The following is a 10,695-nucleotide window of genomic DNA, read 5'->3' on the forward strand; positions in this document are numbered from 1 at the left end:
GGCACATGTTCAGGAAATGCGCTATGACGTAAGCACGTATTAGTATGAATTGGTTTGGTATTAAGGATAGTTATATCTCGATTCAAAAGACTATATTAACAGTAACCGTTATTCACATTCTTTAAATAGGTTGGGATAAAACGAGATTATGACGAAACGAAAACGAAGAACATTTCTGTTTTGAACGACCCCATTGTAACGTAAAGAGTTTTGCAAACATGGTCCGTCCCTTCCGAATAAAAGACGAGCTCTTACGTTATGCCTTGCGTTGTTCTAAAGAGAAATGGACGTATCCGCAAAAAGTGACTAAGAAAATAAAAGAAAAGCAAAAATAAACAAACGACCAAAGTCATTCTGTATCTACGATGTATATCCATCCCGAGGGTAGTTAAAGAAAATGAACCAATACCGTTAAATACGTGCCTCAAGCCGGTATATACGCCGTTTAAAATCATAAAGCCGAATTAAGCTAAACTGCATAATTGCGCCATATGGACGAGACTATGGGTTTAACAGTCTATGAACTTCTAAGATTTATGCCTTCTTCACTTTAAATATTCAATTATGGGCTGATATACAAAGTTGCTAGTTTCTGAACTTGAAAATAGACAAAACATTTTTTGTTTTTTTCACACAGTTTAGCCAGTGATAATATGTTGTAATTTCGTAGAGGAATATGCCAAAATTTGTTATTCCCTGCATCACCTATAGTATTATAATTATAATAATATAGTTATAATTTAAGTAAGATGAGAATGTGGATAGGTGGTGGGGTTTGAACCAAGAGCCCCAACTACCACAAAAATTTCCCACATGGCTAATATTTCACCATCACTTTGCTGGCTCCATTTGCTTACAGTTTGCTAGGTCTGAACCAACCCATGCACCATTTTGCTAAAACCTCCTTAACTAGATGCTTAAGTATTGGCTATTGCTTTCTTCTGCTAATAGCATCCATGGCTTCTTCTTTATCACAAACATAGTTCAAGTGTGACCCATTGCCGCTCTCAAGAGCGATGCAAAGTTCTTGTGTCACATCCCTGTTGTGTCGTACAAAAGTACGACACAACAACCTGAAAAAGTGCGACACAAATAAGCATTTCTGTACTAGTGATACATTAGCCTATTTTCCATCATTCTTGTCTTACACATCTCTTTTATTCTCATCTTCAATTGTTAGTGAAATCACACAGCCACCTAATTGAGTTTAAATAGGATTGCCTTTTGAAAATCAAGGACTACAAGAATCCGAACCATATCTAAATAATTTCTTCATGTCCCATGCATTTTGTTTCTGCGACCTTTGCTATTGTTCCCCTACACATGCACAGTAAGTAAGGTTACACAAGTTCTTAGAACCACAACGTTCTTCAAATAGCTTCCATTTCGCCATTTGAAATAGGAGGAACCTTCTGGCCAGGTAGATCAACCATATAGCGAACTTCTGTACTACTGATAGGATAGAATAAAATTGGAGAAGGATCTCCAAAAATAACGTGCCCATGATTTGCATAAGGAAGTTGGTAATTCTCCAGGACCAACCCAACAAAACAAGAAGGCACATCAACCTGTAGAAAATATGAGAAATTAAAATTAATTTAGAGAACGTCTCACATATTGATAATATGAAAATAATAAAGGTGAAATTTTTGGGGGAAGTTAACAAGCACCTCCAAAAAATCATAAACTAATGATCCGCCTGGTTGTAGCAACTTGCCAACAATTTTGTCAAGTTCAGTCAAGTCTCTTTCAATGACATGCACTCTAAGCCCCGCCTGTTTTCCCAATCAACAATTAGTAACTCATGTTAGAAGCTCTCCTGAAATCCTATATATGTGAAAGAAGTAATCCGATGCAATAGACAAAATCAATCATTGCGCTAACTAACTAGAAGAAAACAAGAAGAACGATGAAACTCTGGCAAAGCACATCCTCTATTTATCAGATATATACGAAGAAAAAAAATCAATATGGCAGCGGAAATATAAAAATTTTACCCTTTTTCCATTAACCCAAGATCCGTTAATCGTTATTTCATATAAAGAGGGATAGAAGGAAATACCTTTTGAAGTTCTATCTACCGTTGCAATCGAAGTGTCCACAACTCTTACTCCGAGTTCCCGAGCACAAAACAAAACACAATCCAAAATCAAGTTAGATATCAACCGTGTAAAAGCAATCAAGTATAGATTGCCTCTAATAAATCAACACAAGATCAAGGAATAAGAGAAAGAGATGAAAATCAATTGAATCGGGAGGAAGCGGTGAATGATCTCGTCCTCAACTATGGGGGTCGAAATTCTCTCCCTACGGCAGACTAGGGTTGGTCGAAATTTACATATATAGAGGGTATATATACTCTCTTGTATCTAAACCCTAGTTAGATAGAATTAGGTTACTGAATAAGAATTTAATTCGGAATATAATTCTTATTTATTATCTATAATTATATCTAAATATAAAGATAATAATAATAATAACCTTTTAGGATAATAATAGGAGCAATTTAATCACATTAAACCTCCTAACTTATTTATCCTTTAATTAATTTAATTCACAATCATAATCTAATTAGGATTGCTTAAAATCAAATTAATTTCTTTATGTAAATTATACATAAAAATCGCCCCCTCTATATACTGGGCCTTAGTGGACTCAGTTGGGCTTCCATCAATTAATTAACATCTGTTTCTCTTTTGGGCTCCAAGTCTTATGTGTGACCCATTAGGTTCTTATTGCTTCTAGCCGTATGCAACTATTAAATTAATTTTCTCAGAATTATATTTAATCTTTGCATAACGGAATGAGTACGCGAAATGTGATTAGCAAATCCGAAACATTCCCCCAGAGCTATAAGAAGACATGTTGATTCTGTCGTTGACCTTTCCGTATTAGTTACAGTATAATTCGATCCTTTATCAACTACATCCTTGAACTGAATCTTATGACTATGGATAATGTCAAGTCACATATAGCGAGACGTTCGTTTTACTTGTACAGGCCGAGTTAACTCCAATTAGATAGGTTAAGTGAAATCTGCATTTCAAGTCTTAAGCTATCACCTTGCAAGGATTTAGAGTCAAGTATTCCACAAGCGGTCCTTGGACGTATCTCCCATTTATCGGGAGTGACAAATGCTCTATCCAATGTATAATTATCTTGCAATTACTTCCTGTGATACCCAACGTCTGCCGTTCACACCCCAGAGTCATCTCTGTTATGGATCGTGTTACAACAGGATCAAAGCATCACATTCCATAATTCAGAATCACTAATTAACATTCCTTTGAGTCTGAGGATTACTTATACTCACTACAAGAAAATTGCTTTTTGGCAACAAGTTTTCGCAACAACCAAAAAAGTTGTTGGTAAAAAATAACTTTAGCAACGAATATTTTTGGCTCGTTGTCAAAGATTGTTGCTATAAACTTCTCACATTTACCCATCAAAAATTGGTGTGGATGGAAAAAGGCAACAATTTTGGCAACCATAGATTCGTTGCTGTAAATAAAAACATTTATCGCAACGATAGTATGTTGTTGCTGTAAATGAAAACATTTACAGCAATGACTACATGTCGTTGCTGTAATTGACATTATTTACAGTAACGACTGCGTGTTGTCACTGTAAATGAAAGCATTTACATCAACGACTGCCTGTTGTTGCGATAAAAGTAAATATTTTGGCAACAAAAGATGTTGTTGCAAAAGAAAATTATTAGACTAACTTTTGTTTAATATTTTATCACAAAATATATAAATATAAAATATTTTATAATATAAATTAATAATTTAAAATGTTTTTTATTTTATATTTCGATAAATATTAAAAAAACCTATTTACTTTGATTTTTTTAATATTAATAAATTTTAACTAATATTTAAAATTAAATATATATATAGAATTAATTTTAAAAATTAACAATTACATAATTTAAAATAAATTTCATAGTACATAATATATTAATTAATTTATATATATTATAAATATTAGTGATAAAAATTATTTTGTGAAAAAACTAAATTTTAGTCTTGTGAAATAATAAGTTTTCGTAACAATAAAGTTGTTGCAGAAAATTACTATTTTTCACAACAATAGTTTTGTTGTAAAACATTATAATTTTTTACAACAACAATGTGGTTGTTGCAAAAACCAAGTAATTTTTTAATTTCACTCCAAATATTTAGAGAAAAAAAGTTCCCCTCAAATAAAAATAATATTATTTATTATAAAATTAAACATTCAAAATATTTTTACTATTATATTTTGTAATTTTAATTTTAATTGGCTACAAAATAAGTTACAGTAAAACCTCTATAAATGCATATCGTTGGGACCGGAAAAAAATATTCATTAAGTGAGATTATTTATTTATTGATAAATGAATAAATTATTCATTTATTGATAAATTAATAAATTATTCATTTATCGATAAATATTAATTAGATATGTAATTATCTTGTTTAGGAAATATATTATTTGATTGATTTGTAATTATCATATTAGCATAATTACAAATCAATCAAATAATTATAGGCATAATTATATGCACAATTATAGGTCTTGTTTTTTGTAAATTCTTGGGTATTTATATTGATCAATATATATATTTTGTATATAATTTAATAATTATTACTTTATATTTTCATTGGGCCCTTAAGGATTTAAATATTTTTTATTACTTAATGCATTTAGCGAGGTTATTACTTTAGTCCATTAGCTCAAGTCGGGACCGGAAGAATTTATTATATAATCGAGGTTATTACTTTATCGAATATTCATTTATCGAGGTTTAACTGTATTGCCAAAGAAAATTATTATATTAATTACAAAAATTAAAATACATTTTAATCATATAAATAATTAATTAATAGATTAAATTTAACATTTTCATTTACCGCCAATGCGTAATGTTATTCCCTCCACTTATTTCATTTCGCTTAAATCAGATAAAATTATTCCCTCCAATTGTCTTGAAAATTCAGCAAAAAGAAAAAAAATAACCCTTTGAAATCGGATTAACCTAGGTCTGGGCTTCTCACTCCCATCTTCTCACTTCGTGTTCGACCTAGTCAACAATAGCATTGGCTCCTTCTCTCCGACGACATTGAAAGTAATCGGTCTTCTTCTCCTCAACTTTTTTACACTGTCTCAACTCTCCTTGCAGTCCAACTCATAATCTGGAATGAGACAGGTAGCAACCCATCTCTCTCGACAATCTCACCCCTCTCTGGATTGGACTCGATAGTAGGTATGCTGGCAAATCATAAATCTAGTTGAGGTTAGCTAATTTTTTGTTGGTGTTTTCAATTATAATTTAAGGATTTCTTGTAAGGATTATTTTTTCTCTTGGCTCCTCACTCCTTTTCAATGCAATTTTGAAATGTAATGGTTGACTAGTTGAGATTTAAGAATGTGAATATCTGGTTGAATGGTTTGTTTTGATAGCGTTTTTGGTTGAGAATAGCTTATTGATGAAAGAATAGAGAATGAAGCAGCTGGCTTCTCTTATTGAAATACATGTTTAATTGGGGGTAAAAGCTGCTTGCTTTAGGTTGCATTTTACAATCGTATGTCGTTGGTTGATCTGCAGTCCAAGTGTTCGATAGAAGTTCTCTTTGTTCTTAAGTATGATACGGACGACTTTATTGTACATTATCTATGTCCTTTTAAATTGAATCTTTGTACCTTCTCTTTTGTTTGTTTGCTTTTGTTAATCATCTAATGTCATATGAGACTGTATTCTCTTTCCCCCTGTTCTTTGGAGGAGAAGATAGCTGTTTTTTATTATTCTTCTGCACTGCTGCAGGGCTCTGCTTTAGACTAGAGAGGGCAGTTCTTCCCTGTGGAGGCTTAGCCTATCTTGTTGTAACTTCTTTTCGGATTAATCAATATATCCGTCTGTTTCTTCTTCTTATCTGTTATTCTCTAAACTATGGGTTTCTATCAGCATTATATGTACTGTTATAATTGACTGTCTAATGCTGATAATAATATCTTTATTTGACTGATATGAATTTGATTTTAGTTGGCGATCTTTTTGCACATGTTCGCAAGAGGACTGCAGCTGATAATGAGAAGCCTTCAAAGCAGAAGGAAAAGCCTGCAAAAGTTGAGGTGAGCACACTTGCATGCAGTCCCCTTTCTTGAGATAAAGAGTTCTGATTGTTTTGTATGGTGAATTTGGACAGGACAAAAAAATTCCCAATGATAAGCCAGTGCCGCCATCTGAGGAAGAACTTAATCCATTTCTGATCTTTCCCAATCCTGATGAAAATTTCAAGGTATTCAATATGATATGATGACATGATCATCTAATTCTTGGTTTTGATCAACATCACACTTCTATTGTGGTTGAATTCCATTTATTGCCATAATTGTTTTATCACGCTATTATACTTGTCGAAGTTTTAATGTTGTAGATTCTAATTGCAAATGAATTTTGGGATACATGTGATGATGGTATGCCTCACTGCTACAACCTGTATTATGAGATCTTTAGTTCCATTTTTCACATCATCCCGTTTTCTGTTAAGGGTTATGTAACATGATAAATGCTTGTGGATTATCAGGTACATACTGAAATATTCTTCAGCAATGACTCTGTTTTGAGAAGTTGCAACACCCAGGAAATGCTGCATAAGCACTTAAATGCAACAGAGGGGAAAGTTCTTACTCGCTTCCCGCCTGAACCAAATGGATACCTGCACATTGGCCATGCAAAGGTATCATTTTCCATTGACTTTGTTGTTCCTTTAAGATTTATCATTTGCTTGATCCATGGATTCTTATCTGGGGAAACAAATCTTAGGCTATGTTTGTTAGCTTTGGCCTGGCAAAAGAGCGAGATGGGGGCTGCTACCTCAGGTAAGGGATTTCGTTGCTTAATTTTTATTTGTAAATATCTTATTTACTTAAATTTGATTTTTACATTTGAGTTCTTAAAACATGTATGTCCATGTCCAAGTCCTTTCTCATACTAGCTGGTGTTGCACAGTAGAAAACTTCAAATTCACATTGAAAGTGAAAAGAGTTAAAGCAAAAGGAGAATTTTGTAATGTGTTAGTTACTTGCACTGCTAATATAAAATTTGTATACAAGTAATTTGGTCCCTCAGAAAGTCTTTATGGCTATGAAAATATTGAAATGCTTCCCTAGGTATATGTTCTATGATCAGATTTATTGGAATCTTTGTTTGCTTGTGCAAAAAGAATCAGTTGGTTTCTAGTTACTATCCTAGGTTTATCTTACATCAGTACTTGCTGAAGCCTTTATTATGGTTGCGCCAGTAAAGCCTCTAGTACCCTAGTTTATCTAGTTAAGTTTGTTTCCTGGAATCTTTGTTATTACCTTTCTCTGTATTAAGCATGTTATCTGCTTGGCGGAATTAGAGATAATAATGGAGGATTCTGTAAAGCCCAGTATATATTAGAAAATATTGCTCATTGACCTAACTTGATTTGAATTATTGTGATAAGAGTGAACAAAGAATATGTTGTTAATTATTTTCTATAAATCTTTGGAAATTTCAGATTTGATGATACAAACCCTGAGGCGGAAAAGAAGGAATATATGGATCACATCGAAGAAATTGTTGACTGGATGGGTTGGAAACCCTTCAAGGTATTTTGTTGCATTATTAGCCTGAAATGTTATTTCATGGATGTGCTTTTATGACGCTCTTATCCTTTTGCAGATTACTTACACTAGTGATTATTTCCAAGATATTTATGATTTAGCAGTTGAACTGATAAGAAGGGGTCACGCTTATGTTGATCACCAGACACCTGATGAAATTAAGTAGTACAGAGACAAGAAGGAGAACAGTCCGTGGAGGGATAGACCTATTGCGGAATCTTTGAAACTTTTTGAGGAAATGAGACCGGGGATGATTGAAGAAGGCAAAGCAACACTCAGAATGAAGCAAGACATGAAGAGTGATAATGTTAATATGCATGACCTCATTGCTTATAGAATCAAGGCAAGTGTTATCAGATAAACATTGTTTGTTTAGTGAAAAACTCCATTTGCTTTGCTTGTATAAATCATTTGATTTTCTTTATGTTCAGTTTACTCCTCATCCACATTCAGGAGATAAGTGGTGTATCTATCCAAGTTATGATTATGCTCACTGCATCGTGGATTCTCTTGAGAATATTACTCATTCGGTATGTCACTTTTGTTTGTTAGGTTTTTTCTATTTTCTTTTATTATAATCTTTTCATGCTATATTGGTAAATCAGGGCTATGGATATTTGATTATTTTTATAGTATTATCTTCTTATGAAGGAAATTGTAGATGCCATTTACGTGATATGGCTTCCAATTCTATTTTATGTCCTCTAAGATTTTAAATTTAAATACAACCTTAAGTAATCAATTTACTTATACATGTGTGTGTATGATGTTATTTGGGAGCAGAGCATAGAGAGGAAAGAGTGTAAAATTACGGTTTCATCTATCTAGTGTCTTGATTGTTCCTAACATATATGAATTGCTTGCTATTTTTGGTCCGAGAAATTTAAATGCCACTATCTCATAATTGAGATCATAGTAGTTTGTTACATTCTCTCAAGGGATAATTATTGCATATTTTCTTTGTTGGATTTTGTATCTTATTGTTATACTGCATTGTTACTTCAGCTTCCATTCTCAAATGTTGTATACATTGAACATACTGATTTAGAGGTGGCAAAATGACACACGACCCGATTACACGACACGAACACGACACGGATTTTTAGTGTTAGTGTTGAGTTTAATAGGTAATGGGTCATTTTTGGGTTGACACGAAACTGACACGCTAATTTTTGGGTTGGGTTAGTGTTGATATGTGAACCCGAAAACGACACGAAATGACACAGATATTGAAAATTATTGTTATATTCTCTCGTGTTTTTTTTATGTCACTTTATTAATAAAGATAACAAAATTATAATTATTAATTGCAAATATTGATTTGAATTTCCTAAATTGTTATAAACACATTACATGACCCTCTAACATGATATTATCGAATGTTTCGATAATTATTGTTAACATACTAATCTAAAAATGATATAAAATGTTTAAAAACAGTACCATATCTTCTTATATTTTTAAGAGTTATTATTAATATATATGCATAACAAAATTACATGTAACCCGAAAACACGACACAAAATCGACACTAACCTGAACAGGTTAACACGACTTTGACACGAAAGTTTTTGGGTTGGGTTTAGGTTTACTCTTTTTGACATGAACCCGAAATGACACGACTCGAACACGATCATTGCTAGGTCTATACTGATTGATCTGTTTTGATAAAGAAATTGAATGGTTTGGAGATGATTATTGTTAATTTTGTTTATTAGAGACATAACAGTTGCAATGTTTTTATTACTTGAAAGCTCCTGAATATTTCATATATGTCGAAATAGGAAAAGTGACTACATGAATTGATATCAAACCAGAAGAAAATTATATTATTAGTTTATTCTTTCAAATTTATTGTCTCTGAAATCATGTCATTTTTTTTATTAAATATTAGTATTTTGCAAGAGAACATTAAGAAATGTGAACTGATCTTTTTATTACTTTTTCTACTTTTGGATGCAACAGGGGACACGAAAAAATGGTGGTCATGCGGTTCTTTGATCTCACCAATGATGTATGGTCAGAATGCAATTGTTAATGAGTTTCTTGGTAAAAGATAAAACCATGTAATTTTTTGAACTTGTTTTTCCTATTTATATGTTTCAAATATAATTGGGTAAAGTCCTAACTCAGTTTACAGATTCCAGCAAAATCGAACCTCAACAGAATCTACCCATCCTGTTATCTCAAGTCGGGTCCCCAATCCTAATGAACTCTCTTTCATTGGATCCACGTAACTGTCCAGATATCTGCATATCTGAAGCTTGTGAGATCAGCTTTATGTCTCGACAGAAGACATTATTACATGCAAGTCTCAGCAGTGATATGTCAATCCTAAACATATTACTTGACTTGGAGTGGTTTTAAGTTTGTTAGTTTATTATAAAGTTTCGTATCACTTCATGTTTGTATGAACACTTTATAATCACTTTAAACAAACTTAGAGATTTCCTTTTATTAGACTTTATTTAGTTCTTAAAAGAGGTTGCCTTTATATAGTTATGAAACCATATCTCATTAAAAACAAATGATATAAAGAACACTTCATTTACATTAAGTTTATATCCTAGAACAATTGTCTATAGGACACTAAATCCCAACATACTCCCACTTGGACTAAAGCCAATTGTTTCTACAACTTATCCCAGTAGAACTAAGATGACGATCATGTACTTTCTGGGTTAAGGGCTTTGTTAATGGATCTGCAACGTTGTCCTCAGTAGGTACTCTTTCTATTCTCACATCTCCTCTTGCCACAATCTCTCTTACAATGTGGTATCGCTTCAAGTAATGCTTGGATGCATTATGAGACCGTGGTTCCTTTGCTTGTGCAATGGCTCCATTGTTATCACAGTACAGTGTAATGGGATTTACAATGTCAGGCACCACACCAAGTTCAGTAATGAACTTTTTAATCCAAACCGTTTCCTTTGTTGCTTCCGCAGCAGCGATGTACTCTGACTCGGTCGTAGAGAAAGCTACGCTTCCTTGCTTGGAACTCTTCCAACTGACCGCGCCCCCATTCAAGATAAACAGGTATCCTGATTGGGATCTAAA

The 10,695-nt window shown here is 32.8% G+C and overlaps 1 protein-coding gene across 1 annotated transcript; it reads left to right on the forward strand.

Annotated features, from left to right (window-relative positions):
- The first annotated feature begins 4,903 nt into the window (after positions 1–4,903).
- LOC136207387 (glutamine--tRNA ligase-like) lies at positions 4,904–10,098 on the forward strand. The gene is made up of 11 exons (XM_065998654.1): positions 4,904–4,912; positions 5,083–5,194; positions 6,029–6,117; positions 6,192–6,284; positions 6,573–6,725; positions 6,812–6,867; positions 7,533–7,623; positions 7,697–7,981; positions 8,070–8,168; positions 9,604–9,704; positions 9,779–10,098. Exons 1-8 carry the CDS (start codon positions 4,904–4,906, stop codon positions 7,802–7,804), a joined length of 711 nt encoding a protein of 236 aa, XP_065854726.1. The 3' UTR covers positions 7,805–7,981; positions 8,070–8,168; positions 9,604–9,704; positions 9,779–10,098.
- The last annotated feature ends 597 nt before the right edge of the window (positions 10,099–10,695 follow it).

This window comes from Euphorbia lathyris, chromosome 9 (genome assembly GCF_963576675.1).
Source record: "Euphorbia lathyris chromosome 9, ddEupLath1.1, whole genome shotgun sequence".
In the NCBI taxonomy this organism is placed as follows: Eukaryota; Viridiplantae; Streptophyta; class Magnoliopsida; order Malpighiales; family Euphorbiaceae; genus Euphorbia; species Euphorbia lathyris.

Excerpts from the sequence above, each read along its gene's own strand:
- LOC136207387 (XM_065998654.1), top strand. Across the intron at positions 5,195-6,028 it reads CATAATCTGGAATGAGACAG|TTGGCGATCTTTTTGCACAT; the intron begins GTAGCAACCCAT and ends ATTTGATTTTAG. Across the intron at positions 6,726-6,811 it reads TGCACATTGGCCATGCAAAG|GCTATGTTTGTTAGCTTTGG; the intron begins GTATCATTTTCC and ends AACAAATCTTAG.